Genomic DNA, 24,182 nt, shown 5'->3' on the forward strand with positions numbered 1-24,182 from the left:
GAAGAAGGGAACTAGCCGACTTCAGTCGCTCGACTTAGCAGAATCGGCACACTTTCCATTGTCTCCGAATACACAAACTCCTTTGCAGGACGTGTATTGGGAGAACAGCGGGGAGGTGCTGCCGAAATTCTGTCTCGGATCGTAGCGGAGCATGGAAACTGACCTCATCTACGCATACGCGGGTGGGATTAGGACCTATCCTCACCTATTAGACAGTAGGAATACCGGCTAGGTGGTTACGTTACTTGGTGTCGTATTTGTCAAAGGATGGAGGATCGTCAGTGGATGTACACGGGGCGAAGAAGCCGAAATGATTACGACGACATGGATTGGGTGAAGAGGACAGATGCTTTCTTGAACCACGCATTTGGCGCGGTTGTAGCTAGAGGGCATTTGCTAGTTTGGTGTCCGTGCAGCCACTGTGACAACAAGAGGAGGGTGAACATGGAGACCATGGGTAAACATTTGGTGTACCATGGTTATACGCCGGGCTACTACCGGTGGATCTACCATGGTGAAGACCGTATCAGAGAGGAGGTGGTGAGACCACGTCTTGAGCCTTTTAATGATGATGCTGGGGTAGCCGACATGCTAGACGACACTAACCAAGCTCAGTTCGCTGAAGGACGTGACAAGGAGGAGATGGAGGCAAACGTAGAAGCCTTCTACAAAATGTTGGAGTCGGCGTCTAAACCCCTTCACGAGCATACAACTATTTCTCAGCTGAATGGCATTGGGCGTATGATTGGGCTGAAGGCCGAGCTGAACCTGAGTCGAGAAGGCTTCGATAAGATGTTGACTGTGTTTGCCACCATGCTACCGAAGGATCATATTCTGCCCCCCAACTTGTACGAGTCAGAAAAAATCCTTCGTGCGCTCAAGATGCCATATGATAAGATACATTGTTGTCCGAAAGGTTGCGTCCTATTTCGGAAAGAACACGAGAATGCAAAGTACTGTCCGAAGTGTGGAGCCTCAAGATACCTCGAGGCAGTATCCGGTGATGGCCAGAAGGTGCAGCTTACCATCCCCGCTAGAGTGTTACGTCACCTTCCTTTCATGGCGAGGATCCAACAACTTTTCATGACCGAGGAAACTGTGAAACAAATGACTTTTGGCACAAGAATGGCAAGCGGTACCATCCGGACAAGATGGTCCATCCATCCGATGCTGAAGCATGGCAATACTTTAATGATCGACATCCTGAGAAAGCAGCTGAGGCTCGGAATGTACGTGTGGCCTTTGCAACAGATGGATTCAATCCTTATGGAATGATGTCTTCCCCATACACATGTTGGCCTGTGTTCACTATCCCTCTCAACCTTCCCCCTGGCATTGCCTTCCAACGACAAAACATTTTTCTGTCTTTGATAATTCCTGGACACCCAGGGAGCAACATGGGGGTCTTCATGGAGCCTCTGATTGACGAATTGATTGAAGCTTGGGAAGGGGTATGGACATACGACCGAGCTACAAGGTCAAGCTTCAAACTGTATGTTTGGTATCACTACTCTCTACATGATTTCCTAGCGTACGGGTTATTCTGCGCCTGGTGTGTTCATGGGAAGTTTCCGTGTCCCGTATGCATGGAAGCTGTGAGGTTTATTTGGTTGAAAAAGGGTGGCAAGTATTCGTCATTTGACCAGCATCGTCAGTTTCTTCCTGCTGGCCATCCATTCAGAAGGGACGTGAAGAACTTTAGAAAAGGTGTGGTAGTGACAGACCCTAAACCCCACATCAAGAGTGGTGCCGAGATTCGTGCTCAGATTGATGCTCTTGTGCCCGTCGAAGGAGGTGGTTTTGTGGGTTATGGCGTGCAACATATGTGGACTCATAAGTCCGTGTTGACCAGGCTGCCCTATTTTGATGACCTTCTTTTGCCGCATAACATTGATGTAATGCACACTGAAAAGAATATTGCCGAGACCCTTTGGGGCACTCTTATGAACACAAAGAAATCGAAGGACAATGTTAAGGCTAGAGTGGACTTGTCGACGTTATGCGATAGAAATAAACAAGAGATGCAACCTCCTAGTGGTCAAAACAAGAAGTGGAAAAAGCCTAAGGTGGATTTCGTCTTGAAAATAGATGCGAGAAGGGAAGTGCTTGAATGGATCAAGAACTTGATGTTTCCAGATGGCTATGCCGCTAATCTGAGCAGAGGAGTGAACTTAACCACTTTGCGAGTCAACGGGATGAAGAGTCATGACTACCATGTATGGATTGAGCGGCTTCTCCCTGCAATGGTCCGTGGGTATGTCCCTGAGCATGTCTGGAAAGTGTTGGCTGAGTTGAGCTATTTCTTCCGCCTGTTGTGTGCTAAGGAGGTATCTCGAAACGTCGCTATAGAGTTAGAAAAACAGGCACCTGTGTTGGTCTGTAAGCTGGAGAAGATCTTCCCACCGGGCTTTTTCTTGTCGATGCAGCATTTGATCGTGCACCTTCCCACTGAAGTACGTTTGGGGGGCCTGTGCAGTTTCGCTGGTGTTTTACAGTGGAGAGGGTACTGAAGACTCTTTGCAAGAAATGTACAAATAAAGCCAGAATTGAGGCTTCCGTTGCAGAGGCATACCTGAGGGAGGAGGTGGCAAACTTCACTACACAGTACTACAAGCCCAATCTGCCGAGCAATCACAACCCACTTCCACGTTACAATGTCGATGAAAATGAATCGACTCTAAGTCTTTTCCATGGACAACTCGGTAGCGCAAGTGCATCCACCGTGAAGATTTTGACAAATAACAAATGGTGCAGTATCATGCTATACTTGTTCAACAACCTTACTGAGGTGCAACCGTTTATCGGGGAATTTGTTCATGAATCTTGGAATGAACCAAGGGATCCAACCCCGCAAGAACAAGACATCCTTCTATCCCGGGGCCCGGGAGCGGATAGGCCTGATTTCATTTCTTGGTTCAAATGAAAGGCCCGGACCGACTCGTCCATGAGTGTCGAGTTGAAACAGGTTGCAAACGGCTGCCAAGTTAGGGTGAAGTCATTTACCGGATATGTTGTGAACGGTTATCGCTTCCACACAACAAGATACGAGAATATCCGAGCCAATCAGAAAACCACAAATAGTGGAGTTTGTACTCCCGGCACTGATGGCCTCGACTACCATGGAAGAGTTAAGGACATCTACCAACTTGAATTTGATGGTGACAAACCTCTGAAACCTGTCATGTTTAAATGCCACTGGTTTAATCCTCGCGAAACGAGACTCACCCCTAGTCTTGGGCTAGTCGAGGTGCGAGAAGATTCTGTATATCCAGGAAAGGATATCTACATTGTGGCTCAACAGGCCGTGCAGGTGTATTACATGAGATATGCGAATCAAGCCAAACAAGAGCTTCAGGGGTGGGCTATTGTGCACCAGGTTTCTCCACACGGGAAACTCCCAGCCCCAAACGATGACGATTACAACTTTAACACAAACACATATGATGGAGAGTTCTATCAGGAAGATGGGCTATCGGGGACACTTCAGATACTCCTACCTCAGGCCCTCGAAATGGAAGAAGACAACGAAACGGTTGATGACGAGGATGATGGAGATGTGGTGCAAAATGCCAAGGACATACAAATGCTCAATGGACTAGGCCTTGAATTGGTAGTTTGGTGCGAATAGACTTCACTCGAAGTCTTGAGTGATACTAGGCTGTCATAGCCAACCCCGTGTGTGGAGCGTATAAGTCATACTCCTAACTCACTTCATGAGCTTATTAAAGAATATCCAATTCTTATAAGCTGCTACTAATAGTTAGGCTCATATAGGTGTGGTCTTACAAGAATACTCTGTAGGACAATATCTTGCTATAAAGCATCAGAACACATTAACACAAAGTCAACCTGCCTTACATAAATAAGATTATTGTATCTCCAATGGAGTGGGTCAAAGGAAAACAGTAGTAGTCTCTCATTAACCAACATCTTTGTAACACCCTAAATTTGCTTCTTTGAAAATAGAGCTAAAGTAATTATTTTGTATTTCTGTGCTCATAAAAATATAGTAAAATAAAATTTTTCTTTAAATTAAAATTCATCATAGGGTTTAGCAACATTGTTGTCCATACATGCTGGTATATATATTTTATGTGATGTTTGTTTGTTGCTCCTTTGTCTGTTGAGACTAAGCAAAGTTTTTAAAATTGCGTTTAGTAGAACGATCTTCCTTGGTCAGTACATCTTTATCTTTATCTACAACCAAATTCCTTGTTTCTAAGCTCAAGTTTTTATTAGGAGCTTCCTAAAATATTTTCTTTGTCACTCAAAGCACTTCTTTTAGTTCCTCGTCCATCAAGCAATCTCTACAAACTTTTCGGGAATTTTTCCATCTTCTGTTCTCACTTTTCTCTGAGCATGATCTAATTTTTTTTTATGCTCCAAACAATCCTATCATGAGCTCCAAAATCTTTATTCGGGTTCCCCATGTTCTATAATATCTCTGAGAATTTTTCCCGATTTTTTTGAGCTTTCGGAGTATTTTTCGTGGCTTAAATAATAATTTTGGACTTTTCTAGAATTATTTTATCCACAAAATTAATTAATTTCGAAAATAATAAATCTCTTATTTTCCACCAACTATCAAAGGCCTTTGTCTTTATTTACTAATGGGCTTTAATTTTATTTAGGCCTATTAGTAAAGGTGGAAGATGTATCATCAATTAGTACCATATTGCTTGTTGGTCTAGATATGAAGAGTTTTCCTCGCTATATATATACGTATCGACCTCTTGGGCAAAGCATACCAAAACTACTCTAAGAGAATCTCTCAAGGTAGAAAATAATTTATTTTGACTGTGTTGTATAACCATCCTCGTCTCATCGGCGATAGACGTGGAGTCCGATCACCGGCCATCAAAGATGTGGATCATTTAATCTGGCCGCTGGTTCCAACACGACGCACTCACAAGCAAGTACGAAGTTATCTCCGCTATTGCAATCCCGCATACTTTAGTTGCTCAGAGCCTGTCCATCGGCAGCTACCATGAGACCTCATTAGCAGAGTCCTGGCGATTAATAAAAGGTCAGCGACACCTCCTTGTCAATTTCTTTATTGATCTAAGCGTTGATGCTGATATCATGCCTATGTTATTCTTGCAAAATAAATCATCTTCCTTCTTTACGTCTCAACTCAAGAAATAGTATTTTACACTGTGCAATCGTCGTAGTCTGAACCTTTAATCCTTTGTAGCTAATCGTTTTAGCTCTAAACTACTTTCTTCGTTTTCCTTTACGTTTGAAGTAATATAACATGCAGCTTTGTAGTCACGTTACTCAGGTCACATATTTATGTGTTTATAATTAAAAATTAATTTGGATAATGTTTATGCAACTAGGTTCTAATTAAAAATTAATATAGATTCTACACAACTCTTTTATAATAAATATTAATTTATTAATACCAACTTAACTATGTTTTCATTACGTAAATACAATGTGCTTAGTTTGAACCTGATCGATGCTCTCACTAGATTATTTATATTTTAAAGTAAGGTTCAAATGACTTAAATAATATGAGACATGTTTGCAAATTTGACTAGTAACTCGGCTTTTCAATTAAAATGTAAAATAACTAAATAACCTTCGCATGGTTTTGTAATTAAAATAACAAGCACATAGCATTTACTCTTGCAAATCTTTTGGTAGTTATTTCTTTATCACTATAGCTCCGATTAGAGTGCTTTTCGCGTCTGTTTGATCATAGCAATGCGTAGATTAGTTTCCAAATCTTTTTATTGATTGGTGTACTGTTCTAATTGTAGCTTTGTTTGCTTTGTGTATGTTTGGCTCCGATTGTTTGTGTGTTGATGATCGAAATTAGACGGTGAGCAATTCGTGGTGAACAAGAGTGCTTCAGTGATCAATATCAGTACTTGGACAACTAGCAAGATCAGCAAGAGCAATTGGATTAAGGCAAGTATAGCATTTGGATTTTATTTATGTGACCATGATCGTGTGGCTAGATTAATGTTAAGTAATAAACGATAAAAATGACTTTTTAGCAACTTGATGATTTGTCTGTACGTGATCATCCAGGACAACAGTGCAACCATGAGGGCTATAATGGCTCTAGCTTTAGCTCAGTATGAAGACCTTTTCTAGCTTGTTAGTGGTTACCCGAAAGGGCGCTAGAGGGGCTGAACCGACACGGATATAGTGCGAGCCCCTATCCCTATGTGTATAGGCTGCGCGTCATTGTGCCATTCGGAAGGGGGGTATCTATATCTGCTCGCGAAGGAAACCTTGCGGCCCTAACATGTTAGACGAACTTTTGAAAGGCTTTATAGTGATCCCTGCCGACCTTCCTTGGAAGTGGGTTAAGAGGTCGACAGGCCTCGGGCGAAAGGGTAAATCATGACTCATGGGTAAAGATGTACAACCTCTGCAGAGTGTTAAAACTAGTATACTAGCCGAGCTCACGGTCAGGAGCAGCCTTGGGGACATCTACATTAAGGGTGATGATTCTTGAGTGTTAAATATGCTCATTATTTATTGTTTAATCCTTTACATTATTTATGTCACATTGATCATGAGACTGTGGGATTTATACAATCTAGTTGCTATACTTGTGGAGTTCGATATGGACTCACTCTTGCTATTTTCCTCACCCTTCAGGAGAAGTTTAGGCTTGTGATCAACCAGTCAGTTGGATCCTGTAGAGAGAAGTTAATACCGGAAGTTGGAGTAGTCTATGCGATGTTTGTTATCAAAGGTTATCTCTTTTATACTAAGTACGTTATATATTTATGCATTATCTTTTGATATTACCCTTTATTTGTAGCTATATGTGGGATTTGACTTCTAAAACTCACATATGGTGCATATCTGATTTTGTCCTTAAAATCAGGTATTACAATCTTGTTCTTTCCAGGTCCTAATTCATGGGATATTTGGTCACATAGGTTGGGTTACTGCTGAGGTTAACTCACATGGGTCACAATCCCATCTCCTTCGATGCATTGTCAATCATGATGTGTGATAGTCCCTTTGTAAAGGGATGTGCCAGGTTCTTAGCTGTCTAGATGTAGTCCACAGCTTCTTAATTTCCTAACAGACTTCAGTCTACGCTTTATATGTTTGGTGGACCTTTTCCCACTGTCTTGACTAGTCTTCACATTCATGATCATTGTTTGATTATCACAGTTTATGAGAATAGCAGGAATTGATTTCTCAACCAAAGGCAAGTCCATCAACAAACCTTTATTCTAGAGTTTTGCAGAATTTTTGCAAAGAAATAGAGATTCCTTTGTATGACCCTTTCATGTCTCTCATATGCGATATTTGTGGATCCTCAGCAAAAATAAGTAATGGTATCTTCTCTCAAGATATAGATATGTGGAGTTTATATGGAAAACATAGATAATTTGCAAAGCATATATTTATCAAGTCAAATAGTAGACCCAGAAAGAATCATACACTCTAATCAAGGTGAACATTTATAGTGTAAGCATATTTATTACTGCTCTTCTAAAGGTATACCTCTCTGCAAGGATATTAGAAAACATAAGCTATATGTCTAATTCTACTGTCGGGCACATGCCCCTTTTTACCTCTCAGGCGAGTGTCTTTGCACCCATTGTTACCTCTCAGGCGAGTGTCGAAGCACCCATTGTTTTAACTCTCCCTTTTATGATAGGACACATGTCCATTTTTCTTTTTATACTCAGAGTTGGGCTTTTTGCCTCTTTTGTATAGACACACGCATTTAACACCTTTTAGAGCAGTTACCTTAATTGGAGCATTGATTCATTTAATTAATTAATTGCACACTATCTTGATTCTAGAGCATGACACACTTTACGGGGGTCAACGTAGCTTGACTTAATTCAATGTAGAGCAGAAATTTATAAAGGTGTAAAGTATATACTTTCGCTATTGGTAGGGATCAAACTCTCAACCATACAAAGGAACTCATTTTTTATTTTTCAAAAGATAAACTCTAGAACTCTAGTATCACTAGGGTCAAGATAAATAGCAGCCCAAACTTTTTTACATCATACCCATCAACCACCTAGACTTAGATCTAGCCTTTGCAACCCACAAGTCTTAGGTTTAGAGCAAATATTTATGAAAACAATTTTTTTCTAAAACTTGAGAGAATTTAAGGTTGAAAACTAGGTACTTGAAAGGAATTAGGGCAGAGCAACTATTCATCATTTCCATACAAACAGATTTATCTAGAGCTCATTTAATTCTAGGGCAGGTAAGACCTTGTACAAACTCTTTTTTTATCTATTACCTAATATTAATGACTAATAGATATAAAAAGACTCTTATAAAATATTATATATATATGGAAATAATATGCATGGGAGAAATACTTAGCTAGGTAAACGATGAATGTTGATGTAGTCATTTTTCTTTGACAGCGTAGACATCTTCAATCTCTCTAGGTCTCCCTCCCAGAGCAGATGAAGAACTTTTGGCTATCCCTTTCAATCTTCTTGTTGAAACCTGTCTCGATCAAATAGACACCAAAACTCATGGAACAAATTAAGAGTTAGTGGTAAAACTATTATGCCATATCCGTTGGAAGTTTTTTTAAATGCAATGAAGAAATTTAAACATGCTAAATGAATTGCAGAAATAAAACTATGCAAGAAATTAAATATGAGGATAACTACCGATGTTACCTTTTGACAAAGGTTCGGAGATTTAGGTCTATCGAACTAGACCTAGTTCGGTCAGGCACTTGAGGGGGTGTCTAAGGAGGTAGAGTCCTCCTCTGCTTTCTCCCCTTGAATATCTGATGAACTAGGAGATAGTGATTCTTCTTGTTGTGATGGAGTGCTCAGTGGTGTTGTCTCTTTCTTTCTCCACACATTCTGAGTCTTCGGTTTCACTTCTTGTGATTCCTCTTCCTTGGTTTCTAAGGTAGCTTGTGCTTTAACAACTTCCTTTTCTTGATTAGCATCTTCCTTCTTGATGATTTGAGAGTGACGTCTCTTATTCTTGTTCTTCTTGGGCTTCTCAAGAGTGGTGTAGCTATTGAAGTAACATCGCACCTTTTCCCCAGGGAAGTGGAAGTGGATCTCTCCTTGCTTCATGTAGATGATGGCACTTGTGGTATGAAGGAACGTCTTCCTAAGATGAGGTGGACTTCATCCTCTTCACCCATGTCTAGAACCATAAAATCAGCAGAGACCTCTTGACCCCTAATCTTGACCAATATATCTTTGGCTATTCCTTCTAGGAATCGAAACGATTGGTCCACCAGCTACAACTGCAAATATGTTAGGCACAAGGGTCTATCATGATATAAGTGTCTATATGTTACCGTAGACATGATGTTGACGCTTGAACTGTTGTCGCAGAACATCTTGTAGAAGGTGTTCCCCTCGATCATACAGGTCAATGGTAGGTACTCGAGGATCCTCTAGCTTCTCAAGTTGGGATGGAGCAAGAGCAGGGTGAGTGGGTGGTTCAATTGTCTTGACCATCCAAACTGGTTCTTGAGTAGGAAGCTTTGCTTTGCTCTTCACCTTCTTGATATTCTTTGGTGGAGTGGGGAGTATGCCTTCATAAGTGTTGACCTTTTTCTTTGTTGGTGCCTTCTTTTGTGGGATCTTGTTTTCTGGAACAACATTCCTCTTCTCTTGAATCTTGTAGTCTCGGTCATATGCTCTTTGAGGGTGAACTCTGTTTGTGAGCGTACGATTCTTGAAGCTAAATCTCTCCTTGGTCTTTCTGATGGTGAAATAGATCTTGGCACTATTAGTATAGATGATGACTTTGGCTGCGCTAAGGAATGGTCGCCCTAGGATGATGGGTGCTCTTTCATCTCCTCTAGATTCTATCACCACAAAATCTACTCTAAGAGACAATTGTCCAACTACTACCCACATATTCTCAAGGATTCCCATTGGGTAGCACAACATCTGATCTGCATGTTGCAAATGCATGGTTGTGTACAACAAAGGTGGACCATGAATTTTCTCATAAATTACCTTAGGCATAATGTTGACACTAGCTCTAAGATTGCAGACAGCTTCATCGAATGTGTGAGCTCCAATGTGGATGGGGATTACAGGTCTTCTTAGATCTCCTTTCTTCTCTGGCATAAACTCCTCATCCCACTCGGACTGTAGTGGTCTTGGTGGTGCGACGAAGTACTCTCCTACATTAAAGATATCTACAAGATTCTTAGTTTCTAATTCTTCTGGATTCCTCGAAATCTTACCTTTTTCGGCCATTGGTACGGAAGCTGCTAGGTGAGAGATTTAGGACTCTATCATCTTATTAAAGCTAAGTTGCATCTTTATGGTAGAAGTAAAGCTATCCATTCTATTATTTAAATTTTCAAGAATTTTATCATTGGAAGCAATATTTCTAGACATAGTATCAATAAGTTTATTCTAATTACAAATCATCTCTCTCAATTGGTTGAAATTATTACCTTGGTAGTTACTGAGTAGTTTCCTTGGTAATTGGATCTTTGTTGCTGATTCCACCCTTGATTTTGTTGATTCCATCCTTGGTTCTATTGAGGATAGTTGGAGTTGTTGTTGATGTAATTAGCATCGTCTCGAACTTCAGGACAGTTGCTTCCTATGTGGCCAGTGCCTCCATACTCTTCACAAGTCATTCTAGAGTCATGGATGTGCATGACTTCCTTCTTTTGATCACGTTCATCAAGCTTCTTCATGAGTAGGTCCAATTTGGCAAACAACATGTCTACTTCCTTGACTTGATGCATTCCTCCCTCTTGTGTGGATGAGAGCGTTCTTTGTTCCATCCTTAGTTAGAAGCTATCTTCTCAACAAGAGCGGTGGCTTGAAGAATAGTGAGCGATAAAAATGATCCTCCAGCAGCTGCATCCATGTTCTCATGGGCACTTGCAGTGAGCCTATGATAGAATGTCTGCATAAGTAGCCAATCTTTCATCCCATGATGAGGGCATTCTGATATGTAATCTTGGAAGCATTCCCATGCCTCAGGGATAGATTTTTCATACTGTTGCTGGAAGGTTGCGACCTTTGCATGTAAGGTATTCGTCTTGCCTACGAGAAATAACTTGGCTAGGAAAGCAGTGGAGCAGATATCCCATGTAGTATTCTTATCCTTGTTCATATAGAACCATTGCTTTGCCCTTCCCAAGAGTGAGAATGGGAACAGGCAGAGTAATATGGCATCTTTGGATACTCCCTTGAGGGTGAAAGTGCTAGAAATCTCTAGAAAGTGTTGGAGGTGAGCACTCGCATCTTCATGTGCTTTCCCATATAATTGATTTCCTTGCACCATGTTGATCAAAGCTGGCTTGAGCTCGAATCCTTCATCTCCCACATTGACTGTGGGTCTAGTCCTGATGTTGGCAGTGGTTGGGGCAGAGAATTCATGGAGAGTCTTGGCCATTGCTTCGAAAGTAGGTGTCAAGCTTCTTCTTGGCTGGTCTTCCTCTGACAAAGTGGGAGGGATCTTCTTCCAGAGTTTTGCTTTAGCTTTTCTAATTAGTGTCTCAAGATCCACAACGTAGTTTGTCGGATGATCAAAACTAGTCATACATTACCCTGCATTAAGATATAGACACGTAGACAAACAACAGGGTAAGGCTATTTGAGTAAAAGATCAATAATGTATCTCAATTATCACATGTATAAGTTACGCTTTCAATATTTAGTGTTTATTCTTAACATCCATGCCTTCCCTGGTAACGGCGCTAGAAATGTTTGTTGACATTTCTAATGGCATAACTAGAAGTAGAGAAAAACCCTAATCCTAACAATGACGCTAGAAATGTTTGGGATACCGCTTACGTTGCTTATGCTAAGTTGTCATCCCTAACACAACGTAAGAAGTGTGATAGTACTTATGATCATAGCACTCTTAAAAGATGAGTAAAGGTTATCCGCAAGCACACAGATAAAATACTCCCATTGTAGCATTTCACCTAGGAAAGTTCCAGGTACCGTTATTTATAATTCTACCACTGGGAAGGTAGGTGAAGGTATAAAGAATAAAAGCCATAACTTATACTTGTGATAAGAGTTCCACTAGACCTACTCAAATAGGAATCACCCAAACCATAAATAAAGATAATTAATAATAACCAAGATATTCGACAGGGCGATCCCACAACACATGTTCCAACCTAGGCATGACTCTAGAAAGAACTAGAAACTAAAGACTGACTCCTAAGGTTATTCTAATCATAGGTCATTGAGCTACCCTAATTAGTGCAATTACATCTAGCAATCATGGTTAGACTTAGCCCGTATTCATACTAAGGAGCAGTCGTAAGAGGGGGGGTCACATTCCCCTCCCGACCCAGGCTCTACTAGGCCTATATTCAGGGGGTGGACTACAGAAGACTCAACAAAGCTATAATAGTCACCTTCATGATCTACCACACGGCCTAGAACATATGGTGCATTCACAAATACATGATGTCTAAGCACCAAACTTACACAACATCTACCATTCACCCCTTGGCTTTCGAGGTAAGCGCTATATGAACATGAGTATAAACCTAAAGCTAATCTAACTATGCTAGACATATAATTAGAGTAGGCAATGAACATTACAATTATGAATAAGTGATTATCCCAAGTCATATTAAGTATTTGACTCAAACATGAACTAGAACAAAAACTAGGCAGATTACTGAACAAGAACAAGAACACGATGAACTAGACAAGAACATGATGAACTAGAAGATGAATTAGACAACTAGAAGATGAATTAGACAACTAGAAAAACACAATGAAGAACTAGAAGACAAATAGATAAACAATGCTGAATACAAGACAGAAGTACAAGGCTTGTATCTAGCCTCCTCGCGACTAGATCCAAAATCCAAGCGTTGCTTGACTCCTCTAATTCCTATTCTATGCTCTAGCTATGCCCTAGTTGGTGAAGCTCTTGGGTGCCCTAAGTCGACGACTAGTGAACTAAATGATTTATTGGTGATTGCCTCAGGGGGGTTTGCCCCTTCTTTTATAGTCTGGTGGGGTGCATCACAGCCCTCGGATCAAAACCGACTTGAACAAGGGCCAGGATGCGTTGAAGAGTTGGATTAGAGGCCATCCCGCGGAGGAGGGGGCATAGCCAGGTGGGCCCAGGTCGACCGGCCTGCATGTGGGGCTGATCGGCCACACCTAGTGGCCTCTCCGCTCCCACTTCGCTCTGGTGCCTTCTCATGTCTTCTGGATCCTTCCCATCGACTTTTGCATGATTCTGACTTGATCTCGTTTGGTCTCCTTGATCCCTACTCCTCCTTAGATTCTTCTACTTTAGTCCCTGAATATCCAGAATTACACCAGAGCCGTGGAATTTATTAGGTTGGTCCCTGTAGCTCTCTTTTGGTGATGGTTCCGAAGTATTCTAGAGGATTCCAATCGTGTTGAATGGGGAGTCCATCATCGGGACTCCAATTAGGACAAATGATATGTCCATTTCGATCGTCTCGACGAGCTCTTCACAATGGTGTGCTTTATTTAATCACTTGAGGTACTTTTATGTGGAAAGATATGGATAACCTGCAAAACTAGTAGGAGCAACACAACTTGTGAAACTTGTTAGGATAAAACCCTACAACTATGAATTAACAATTCTTTTCTTGTTAATGGGTGTGAGGTGTTCTCCTTGTTCCCTTCTACAATACATATGCTCTATAATACTCTAATCAATTTTCTTGTAGTATAAGTCGTTGATAGTTTAGATGTAGATTTGAGGAAGTATTTGATTTTTCTAATACTAAGATGAGAATTGAGTTGTGTAACTTATCGATCATAATAGAAGGTATGGGTAATGAGATGCAAATTTAGGTTTACTTTAAACCATAATTCTAAATAGCATAAGTTGACAATATAAACATAGTGTTATGCGTTACTCTATAATTTTTAACACAATAGTATAGTTGGATAATTATTTGGAAAATAGAATAGATCCAATAGTTATTATTATTAATGGTAATTAGGTTAATTATACCAAATTGATGGTTGGATGCAACGGGAGAAAAAGAAAAGCTATCAAATCTATATCTATATCTCTAATACCTAATTATATATATATATACTTAATAATAAAGAGACAAAATTTTAGGCTTTTTTCGTCCATCTATTTTTTTTTTGTCTATCTTTCTCTAGCTACCGAACGATGGAGAGTTTCTTTTATCTGGACTTATATATAATCCGTGCCTATACGAGTTAGAATAACTTGCGTTGGAACCAATATGGAGTAGAGGTCCTAATATAAATAGATTTCTCTAAATAGAACTCTTAATAGTCAAATAGAAAAGAATAAAAACTATGTTCTTTATTTTGCTCCGCTTTTTTATTTAATTAGAGTTCCTCCTCCTCCTCCTCCTTCTTCTTCTCTAATAATAAAAGTGTAAAATTTGTGGTTGTTTTAGATTTTGATCGAGCCCAACTATTCACTTGTTTTGTTCTAAAATTGGTTTAAACTCGTGTTAGGCTTCCGAGTTAGATTCAACCCATGACTTTTCTTTTTTTCCCCTAACCCAATTGGACCAGAAAATAAGCTAAAAATAATAGGAAACCAAATCCGAACGTGAGGAGCATCGTTTAATTAATCTTTAAACCGATGGAAATTTTCACAATTATATATTAGGGAAAACAACAAGAAACCAGATTATATGGTTTCTCCCTTCATTCTGCTGCGCCTTCCATCGTCTCCATCTTCATCCTCCTTCCTGGCACTGGGCGTTCTCATGCGGGGGCCTAGACTCCTCTCGGCGGTGCGGGTGAGGCCACGAGGGAGCTCCTTCTCAGCGTCGACGTGTGGGAGAGGGAGCTCCTCACGACACCGCGGGTGAGGGAGCTCCTCCGGGTCCACAAGGGAGCTCCTCCCAGTGGTGCGGCAAATGTGGAGTAGAAATATTTTTATGAGAATCTAGATCCCTGCCAAATAGATTCTAAAACTCCTATGCTTTGGATACTTATACGTAGGGATAAAACGGTACGGATATTTTCCGACCGTATTTGAGACCGAATTCGTTTAGAGAGGTTCAGATCTGTCCGTATCCGAGTCCGAATATTCAACATCTGATACCGTATCTGTATCCGAATACTTAAATCGTATATTTACAATGTCGACATTTAATCCTACCTTATTCGATATGATTGATATTATCTATATTCGAATCCGAATCCGACCAGAAATATGAAAACAAATATGATATCGGTGATATCCGTCCGAATCCGATCCGTTTTCATCCCTACTTATACGTTAGGGGAGGAAATCCTGTGCTTGTAGCTAGTTCAAGCGTTTATTTTTTATCTAGATTTAAAACATGTGCTTTAGGCATGTATCTAGTTTAAATGTTTATTCACTAACTCAAAATAGGCTATTATTATCGGGTCCAAACCCTCTATCACTGTCAAAAACTAAACTGACTGTAGGCAAAATGATGGAGTTTTCCTATCAATGCCGCCGGTTGCCCTAACCCGCTGGCAGTTCTTCTCCTAAACCGACAGTGATATCCTCAATATCGTTGCTAGGTTAGGACTACAACTGACAATGTTGTTTTTTTAACACTGCTAACTAGATTTGTAACTGGCAATGATATCTATATAATCATTGATTGCTTTAGGTACAGACTCAGCAACGATCTGATTTCCCATATTACTATTTATTAATTCATTTTTATTATTTGTGTTAAATACTTTTTTATTTCCTGTGGTTAATGGACTGGATATTTAAAGCATCACATACACCACAAATCCATCAAGATTTATAATATAAATATTACTACAATTATATGTTGCAATGAAAATGTATATGTAACAGCAACGTTTTCTCAAAATAGTGTTAACCAAAATAGTATTGTGGTTTGTTGAATTAACTGACATAAATGAAATGGGAAGCGTGCACACTATTTTATTTCCTTGCGATGTGCTCTCACCAAGGTGCCACTACGTTGCCCATATCACGTAGAACCCACATTCGTTATTAGCCATAGACTCTTCTAGGGTATGCGCTAGCATATAATCAGCCTTTAAAAAGTTGCCTATGATGTTGATATTTTCTCTCTTGTATATTTGCATTAGTGTTCTACTCATTCTTTTACACGTCCTTCCATGATAAACGTGTGTATATTTCTATGTGATTGGGTTCATTTTTCTAATGCATAAAGATTAGAAGTTGAGATAGGGAGTTGTTGGAGAGCAATTTCTTCAACCTTGTAAGAGAGTGATTGGGGAAGAAGGTCACAACACTGTATTACTCACATGATGGGATTACATATAGGCCAAGCCACACATGATTACATGCAGATCCTATAAAGAAGGAGTAGTGGCTGACCGGTATACAACAATGAAAGGATGAGAGCTATCGTAGCTAAACTATCCTATACATGTCTGTTTACACCCCCCCGCAGTTTGGGCATCAGTTGTCCGAATGCACAAGCTGGACTTGAACTCTGTAAACAGAGGTGTAGGCAACCCCTTGGTCATGATGTCAGCTAGCTGATGCCGAGTAGGAATCTGCAGAACTCTGAATTGGCCAAGTGCTACCCTTTCTCTGACAAAGTGGATGTCCAGTTCGACATGTTTCGTTCGTCGATGATGAACTGGGTTCTGTGATAGATATACAGCTGAAATGTTGTCACAATAGATGACAGTGGCCTTCCCAACATGAACATGAAGCTCTTGAAGTAGGTTGCGCAACCAGCAGCACTCTGCAGCAGCATTGGCAACTGCCCTGTATTCAGCTTCGGCACTGGACCTGGATACCGTCGGTTGACGCTTGGAGGACCATGAGACCAGTGTGTTGCCAAGAAAAATGCAGTAGCCTGATGTTGATCGCCTGGTGTCTGGGCATCCCGCCCAATCAGCATCCGAGTAGGCCTGCAACTCGTTGGATGGTGAAGCTGAGATGAACAGACCATCACTGATGGAGCCACGGAGGTACCGGAGAATCCTCTTGACAAGAGACCAGTGAGCAGCGCTGGGACTATGCATGTACAGGCAAGCCTGATTGACTGCATAGGCGATGTCCGGTCGCGTGAGTGTCAAATACTGCAGTGCACCTGTGATACTTCGATAGAATGTTGCGTCAGTTGCTGGTTCACCATCAGTAGCAGACAGCTTCTGCTTGGCATCGACTGGAGTTGAGGCTGGTTTGCAGTTCGCCATGCCAGCCCGTTCTAGAATATCCTCCGTGTACTGAGCTTGTGACAAAGAGAACCCAGCGGCATCACGACGAACCTGAACACCGAGGAAGAAGCGCAGGTTCCCAAGATCCTTGATGGCGAACTCCCGACAGAGAGACTGAACAATGCGTTGAAGCAGTGCTGTAGAAGACGCAGTCAGGATGATGTCGTCCACATACACCAGGAGATAGGCCATGGCATCGCCGTGTTTGTAGACGAACAAGGACGTGTCGGACCCTGTCGAGGTGAAGCCGATGGAGCGAAGGTAGTTCCCAAGTCGAAGAAACCACGCCCGCGGAGCTTGTTTCAGTCCGTACAGGGACTTGACAAGGAGGCAGACGTGTTGGGGATGAAGCTCGTCGACGAATCCGGCCGGTTGATGACAGTACACGCGCTCAGCCAAGTCGCCGTGGAGGAACGCGTTCTTGACGTCGAGTTGGTGTACTGGCCACTGTCTCGTGGCGGCAAGATGCAGGACCGTGCGGATGGTGGACGGCTTGACCACCGGCGAGAAGGTTTGGTGGAAATCGACCCCTGGGCGTTGAGAGAACCCACGGACGACCCACCGGGCCTTGCGTCGTTCCAGAGTACCATCCGGGTGAAGCTTGTTTTTGAAAAGCCACTTGCCGGTGATGACGTTGGCCTTCGGCGGGCGAGGCACAAGCGTCCAAGTGCCATTGGCTTGCAGGGCACGGAACTCTTCCTGCATCGCCGCAGTCCACTCAGGATCGCGGAGTGCAGCGCGGACAGAGGTTGGTGGCGCAGTTGGAGACGAAGTAGTTGCGACGTGCGCGTACTTCGGGTTCGGCATGCGAATGCCGTCGCGTCCGCGGGTGATCATGGGATGCTGAGGGACCGGGTGAGGCGGTGCTGACGTAGTTGGAGTTGATGCTGGCTGGCTCGTAGAGGGCGAGGCCGCACTCGTGGATGGGGTCTCAGGCGGTTGAGAGCCCATCGACATGTGCGGCGCTGGCATCGTTGGTGTGGCCGCGACGTGCGGACTTGCCACGGACGGGGTCGCCACAGACTGGGTGCGCGGAGCGGCCACAGGTGGAGCACGGCCCTGCCGATGGCGAGGACGATGCACCACTGGCAGTGGAAGGACGTCAGAGCCGCTTGGTGCTGCTCGTGGTGTTGCTTTGGGACCTGCTGTAGGAATCTGCGCAAACGGAAAACAAGTTTCGTCGAAGTATACATGACGAGATATGATGATCCGTTTAGTCTCTGGATTATAGCACTTGTAGCCGCGTTGGTCCATGGGATAGCCCAAGAAGACACAGCGTGCAGAGCGTGGCGCGAGCTTGTGCGGCGCGGTGGCTGCAGTGTTGGGATAGCAGAGACAGCCAAAGACGCGCAGGTTGGAGTAATCGGGTTCGACACCGAAGAGAAGGGAATAGGGTGTCGCATTGCCACAGGGACGGCAAGGGCGCCGATTGAGAAGGTATGTGGATGCTGCTAGTGCGTCAGGCCAGAACGAGCAGGGCAGAGCAGCTTGGAACAGGAGGGCGCGAACGCCATCATTGATGGTGCGAAGAGCGCGTTCGGCACGCCCATTTTGCTGGGACGTGTAAGGGCACGTGAGGCGCAGCAGGATGCCGTGTTTGGCATAGAACACACGAGCGGCAGAGTTGTCGAACTCTTTGCCATTGTCAGTCTGAATGCTCACGATCGGACACTGAAACTGTGTCTGCACAAAGGCATGAAAGGAGATGATAGTAGGAAGAACATCAGACTTGTGTCGCAAAGGAAATGTCCACACAAAATGTGACAAATCATCAACAATGACAAGGTAATACTTGTAGCCTGAATTACTTATTATGGGCGATGTCCATACATCACAATGCAAAAGTTGGAAAGGGAAAGATGCAACATTGTTGGACTCATGAAATGGTAGCCGCACGTGCTTACCAATCTTACAAGCATGACATGTGTGTGGACTCGACTTTGTGCAAGTAAACCCAATGGAGCGAGACAGGTGCTGGAGCGCATCGCGGCCAGGATGACCGAGACGGGCGTGCCAGAGGTCAGCAGCTGTGGAAGAAAGAAGAGCTTGCACCGATGTCGAAGAGGATGTGCCCGGAGACGTGCGCAGGGGGTAGAGTTCTCCAGAGGAATCACATCGGAGGATAGCCATCTTGGTTCGTAGATCCTTGATGGTAAATCCCCACGGATCAAATTCAACAGACACAGAATTGTCACGGGTTAGTGCTCGAACGGATATGAAATTCTTCACCAAATGAGGAGCAATTAAAATATTGTGGAGACGAAGGGAAGAGGAGGAAGTAGGAATAACGGAAGTGCCAGTGCAGGATGCTGTCAGCTGAGTGCCATTGCCGACAACAATATGACGGGGAACAGTAGGCACGGGGCGAGAAGAAAGGATACCGGGGTGCGACGCCATGTGGGAGGTAGCGCCTGTGTCGAGGAACCAGTCGCTGCTGCCGCCGCCGCTGGGAGTGTTCAGAGACATCCCGTTGAGCGCCGTGTAGAGCCCCGGCGGTATGGTGCCCGGGTCTTGCTGTGCGGCAAGGGCCGCCATGGCGGACGGGGGAGCAGCAATTGGACGAGGCGCAAGAACGCCAGGACGCCACGAGTTGAGCGGCCAAGCCTGGACCACGCCCTGCCACGGGTTGTACGGCGACGTCCACTGCGGCGGAGGTGGAGCAGCGGAGGCGGCAGGAGTCGAAGATGCACCCTGACGATTGCGGTTGTCCGCCTTCCGCTTTTTACGGCGGTCACCACCACTACCGGATTGCACGGCAGGGGCAGGTGGGAGCGTTGGAGGAGCCGGTGTAGACTTGGTGCCGGCATTGGAGGAGACGGGTTGCCCAGCGGCGCTCCCGGCGGCGAGGAGAGCCGTCTGCGCCTCCATCTGATGGGAGTGCTTGATGCGGGTCTCCTCCTGCAGCAAGTAGGACTTGGTGTAGAGGAACGAGGGCGGCGGCGTCATGGTGGAGAGCACGGCGATGGCTTGACTGAATTTGTTGTTCAGTCCGCGCAGCGTGTTGATGACGAGCGCCTGGTCGGAGACGGCGGCGCCACAGTCGTAGAGCGAGTCGGCGAGCCGCTTGAGACGGCCGCAGTACTCGCCAACGGACAGATCGCCTTGGAACAGGCTATGAAACTCCTGCTGAAGGTATACCGCCTGTTGAAGACTGTTGTCGAGGAATTGCCCGGTGATGGCTGTCCAGGCGGCGAGGGCGGTGTTGTTCGGCCGGTAGACGTCATTCCAGATCTCCTTGGACACCGTGGAGTAGAGCCACGACACGATGCAAGCATCGATCTGGAGGCTGGAGCCACTCGGGATCATCGAACATGGCGGCGGCGTCCACCGTGGCGTCGATGTGATTCAGCAGCCCGAACTTCTTGATAGTAAGTTCGATGAAAGATCGCCATTGACGGAAGTTGTCATCAGCAGTGGAAAGAGTCACTGGGACATGGTTGTGAATGTTGAGGAGAACGAGTGTGCTGGCCGAGGGTGGGACAGGCTCGTCGGACCCAGCAAAGGGGTTGGAGGAGTGGGATCCATGAGGGCTGTTCATGACCGGCGGCTAGGGAGATGAGGCAGCGGAAGTGGAGAAAGGATCAATGGTCGACAGATACCATGTAAGAGAGTGATTGGGGAAGAAGGTCACAACACTGTATTACTCACATGATGGGATTACATATAGGCCAAGCCACGCATGATTACATGCAGATCCTATAAAGAAGGAGTAGTGGCTGACCGGTATACAACAATGAAAGGATGAGAGCTATCGTAGCTAAACTATCCTATACATGTCTGTTTACAAACCTTGCAAAAAAATCAAGATTGGGAGTGAGTTTCGAAAAAAAATCAAGATACTCTTACACATACCCTTAGAGCCGCTTCTTAGTTCTTATATAAAGCATACCCTCAGGTGAGCAACAGGGCGGGGTGGGCTCAAGCCTTCCGGCCTCCGTCACATTACTCGAGCATGGAGTACCTACAAAATTTTACCTATGAAAATTTGAAAAGAGAGGTCAGAGATATGGAAGATAAAAGAAGAAGCCCTCCTAACTTGTTTTCATATATCCGCTACTGCATACCCGGGTAAGGAATAATAGTTTCAGCTTATACTCACTCTATTTTTTAAGTGTCACATTTGGTTTGTCTTGAGTCAAACATTGCAATTTTTGATCAATTATTTTTAAAAATCCTTATAGTTTGACAATATATGAATTATATATTATGGTAGTATTTCTCGTAATAAATCTAAAAATATAAATACTATATATATAATTATATAACTTTTTTAAAATCAATGGTTAAAGATACATTGAAAAAAAACCAAGAAGTATTAAAAAGATCATTTAAGGTCCTGTTATGCCAGCCTAGCTGACTGGGCTGGTGGGTCTGGCGGGCGTGCCGATGAATTATTTGACGGCCCAACAGGTGTTTATGATGGGCCTGCATGGACGATCCCCGAAGCCGAGCCCACACGGTATCAGACCCGTATCCAGCTCGGGCCGGCCCACCTGTGTCCTTTCCCCTTCCGCAAGCGAAAGCCCCCGAACAAATCCCCCGTATGTCTTCGCCGCCGACGATGTCTACCACCGCGGACGCCGACGCCGACTACCACACCTCCGACGGATCCGTCATGCCCGACGTCCTCGCCAAGGGCCGCGAGGCCTGCTACAAGGTAGAGCCCTCAATCCCGTCCCTGCGCTCCTCCGCCCCACTTAAGCCCTCTGCTCCCCCTCCGGCTTTCCGCTACTGACGGGCCGCCGTGCTCTCCGCCCCTTCTCCGCAGGCACGGGATGCCTTCTACGCGTGCGTCGAGAAGCACGCGGACAAGAAGCCCACCGAGATCGCCACCATGGGACTCCTCTACCCCGCCGACTGCAAGAAGTCCCGCGCCAACTACGTCAGCAACTGCCGTCCCACCTGGGTAAACGCCCTTTGATACACCTCGCCGCGCTTAGCCCTGCACGATTCTGCGCGTTTCATGCTTTCTCTTCGTCGCAATTGGTTGAATTGGTGAATCCGCAGGTGAAGCACTTCGACCGGCAGTACTGTTCCAAGAAGCGGGTGCAGAGGCTGCTCGACGGCGATGAGGACCGCCGGGGCCCCATCTCGCTACCCCAGCCCTACACCTTCAAGCAATAGGTAGCCTTCCTGTGGTTCAGATCTTGGTATTGAGCTCAATTGGATCAGTACTACGTTGGTATCTAGATGCTATAGTATTGGTTTCAGGCTTGGTATCATTTAGATGGATGCATATGTGATGATGTGTAGCAGTACATTGCTCTGAATGCTAATGGATGAGTGAATCTGTATGTGAATTTCTGAATATGAGCATATCCCTCCTTGGCAATTGAGTTGCATTTTCTTATGATGGCACGCTGGTTGCCAGAATCCTTATTGAAACCTTTTGTTCTTTTGTTCCTTGTTTCAACTTTCAATTGAGCAGTACAGGGGGTAAAAGGATATTGTTGGGTCAATGGTTGTTTTAACCAAGTTACTAGAATGCAGTCAACCATCATAGCTAATATATATATTCCATCGGTGGTATTTCTGCATATTGTGGAAGTTCCTACGATGATATCAAAATTCTGGTTTGTCCTATGAAATAGGGCAATTACAAATAGTGTCCTATGGAAGTTCCTACACGGATTTATGGATTTGGTAATAAAGACTCGGTAGTTTATAGTGCTGCTGTACTGCTGTAGAAGTAGAGCTGTCATTTTGCATATCTATAGATTTAGAAAATTACGATGTGTAAACCTTTGGAAATTACTCAAATGGGCATTTTCAAGATAAGTTCTGTGGCGAGATAGGATATAAGCAGTTTCATTGAAGGTGATTAGACCCTGCTCTAAAAATTAAGCTTAAACTTGATCCGCAGGTTTTAAAACTTTGATCTTTGTAGTAACTAAAATTTATCAGAGCTGGAGGTACCAGCCTGACAATCTCAATGCAAATGATTCAACTCAAACTGCATGCAGGAAACTGAATCACAAAGTAAACCACTGCAGCTTTCTTTCCTCCTTTATCACACCCTGACCATGTTTCAAGTTCCACTCTCATCCCCCAATCACATAGTGTCCACAATGTCTAATTCTTATTCTCAACAACCCTTTCTATCCCTGCATAACCATATAAATGAAGAATATCACTGATGCATTCATTTGAGAATTATTATTTTCACTCACTATATTGTTCCTTGTGTTCGACAAAGCTCAGCTAACTACTGCTAAGCCAAATAAGATTGAGTTCATTTTTTTTTTCTTAGAAACCCTTGAAGCCAGCTTTCCAGATAATTTGTTTTCTCAAACATGCAAGAGAGCTGTGTATCTTTGTATTAAGAAGAAAAAGGGGTAACAGCCCTTACAACACACACGCACACTCCTAATCTCTTAGAAAAACACACACGCCTTTTACTAAGACAAAAAACGACCTCATCTCCACAGAAAGAACCCTACTGGCTATGTACAGGCTCAAGAGAAGAGCTTCCCTGAGCCTTTGCAAGACTCCAGTAACGTTGTTCTTCACTTGCGAGCAGCAATGCTCCAGCCAAGTTAGGTGGAGTACCATAAAAAACGCATCGATTGCCATGGTTCCAAATTGTCCTTGCCCCAAGGATGTTAAGCGAGTTGAGTTCTTTCTTGTGTGAACCATCCATTCTTGACTCTATCTTGGCCCACCATTCATCAAAGGAGGGTTCATCTTGTTGTGGTGAACGGGCCTCTAAACCCACTTTCCGCAGCAAAACAAACCAAAATTCTCGCGCTGTCGCGCAAACACACATGATACTAACAGATGATTGATAGTTTCTTCCTCTTGATCGCAATGGGGGCAGCAAGTAGGATGTGGGAGACCTTGACGTGCAAGCCTGTCTGCTGTCCGGCATTTGTTGTGTGCTGCCAACCACATAAAGAAGCGGCATTTTCCAGGAGCCCAAGTTTTCCAAATACGCTCCTTAGGTCTGAGTGTAGTGGAGCCAATGAAGAAGGCTTCATATGCAGATTTTGCAGAATATTGGCCTGATGTCGAGAGCCGCCATACATGAGCATCCTCCACTCCAGGCTGCAGAATCACCTCCGAGAG

At 43.8% G+C, this 24,182-nt stretch overlaps 2 protein-coding genes across 2 annotated transcripts; one reads left to right on the forward strand and one right to left on the reverse strand.

Annotated features, from left to right (window-relative positions):
* Nucleotides 18,913-20,724, reverse strand: LOC8080606. Its single transcript, XM_021465904.1, has 2 exons — nt 19,499-20,724; nt 18,913-19,262 (listed from the first exon to the last, which is right to left on the reverse strand). Exons 1-2 carry the CDS (start codon nt 20,421-20,423, stop codon nt 19,228-19,230), a joined length of 960 nt encoding a protein of 319 aa, XP_021321579.1. The 5' UTR covers nt 20,424-20,724; the 3' UTR covers nt 18,913-19,227.
* Nucleotides 21,614-22,496, forward strand: LOC8080607. Its single transcript, XM_002444375.2, has 3 exons — nt 21,614-21,774; nt 21,886-22,023; nt 22,125-22,496. Exons 1-3 carry the CDS (start codon nt 21,661-21,663, stop codon nt 22,239-22,241), a joined length of 369 nt encoding a protein of 122 aa, XP_002444420.2. The 5' UTR covers nt 21,614-21,660; the 3' UTR covers nt 22,242-22,496.

This window comes from Sorghum bicolor, chromosome 7, assembly GCF_000003195.3.
Source record: "Sorghum bicolor cultivar BTx623 chromosome 7, Sorghum_bicolor_NCBIv3, whole genome shotgun sequence".
NCBI classification, from domain to species: domain Eukaryota; kingdom Viridiplantae; phylum Streptophyta; class Magnoliopsida; order Poales; family Poaceae; genus Sorghum; species Sorghum bicolor.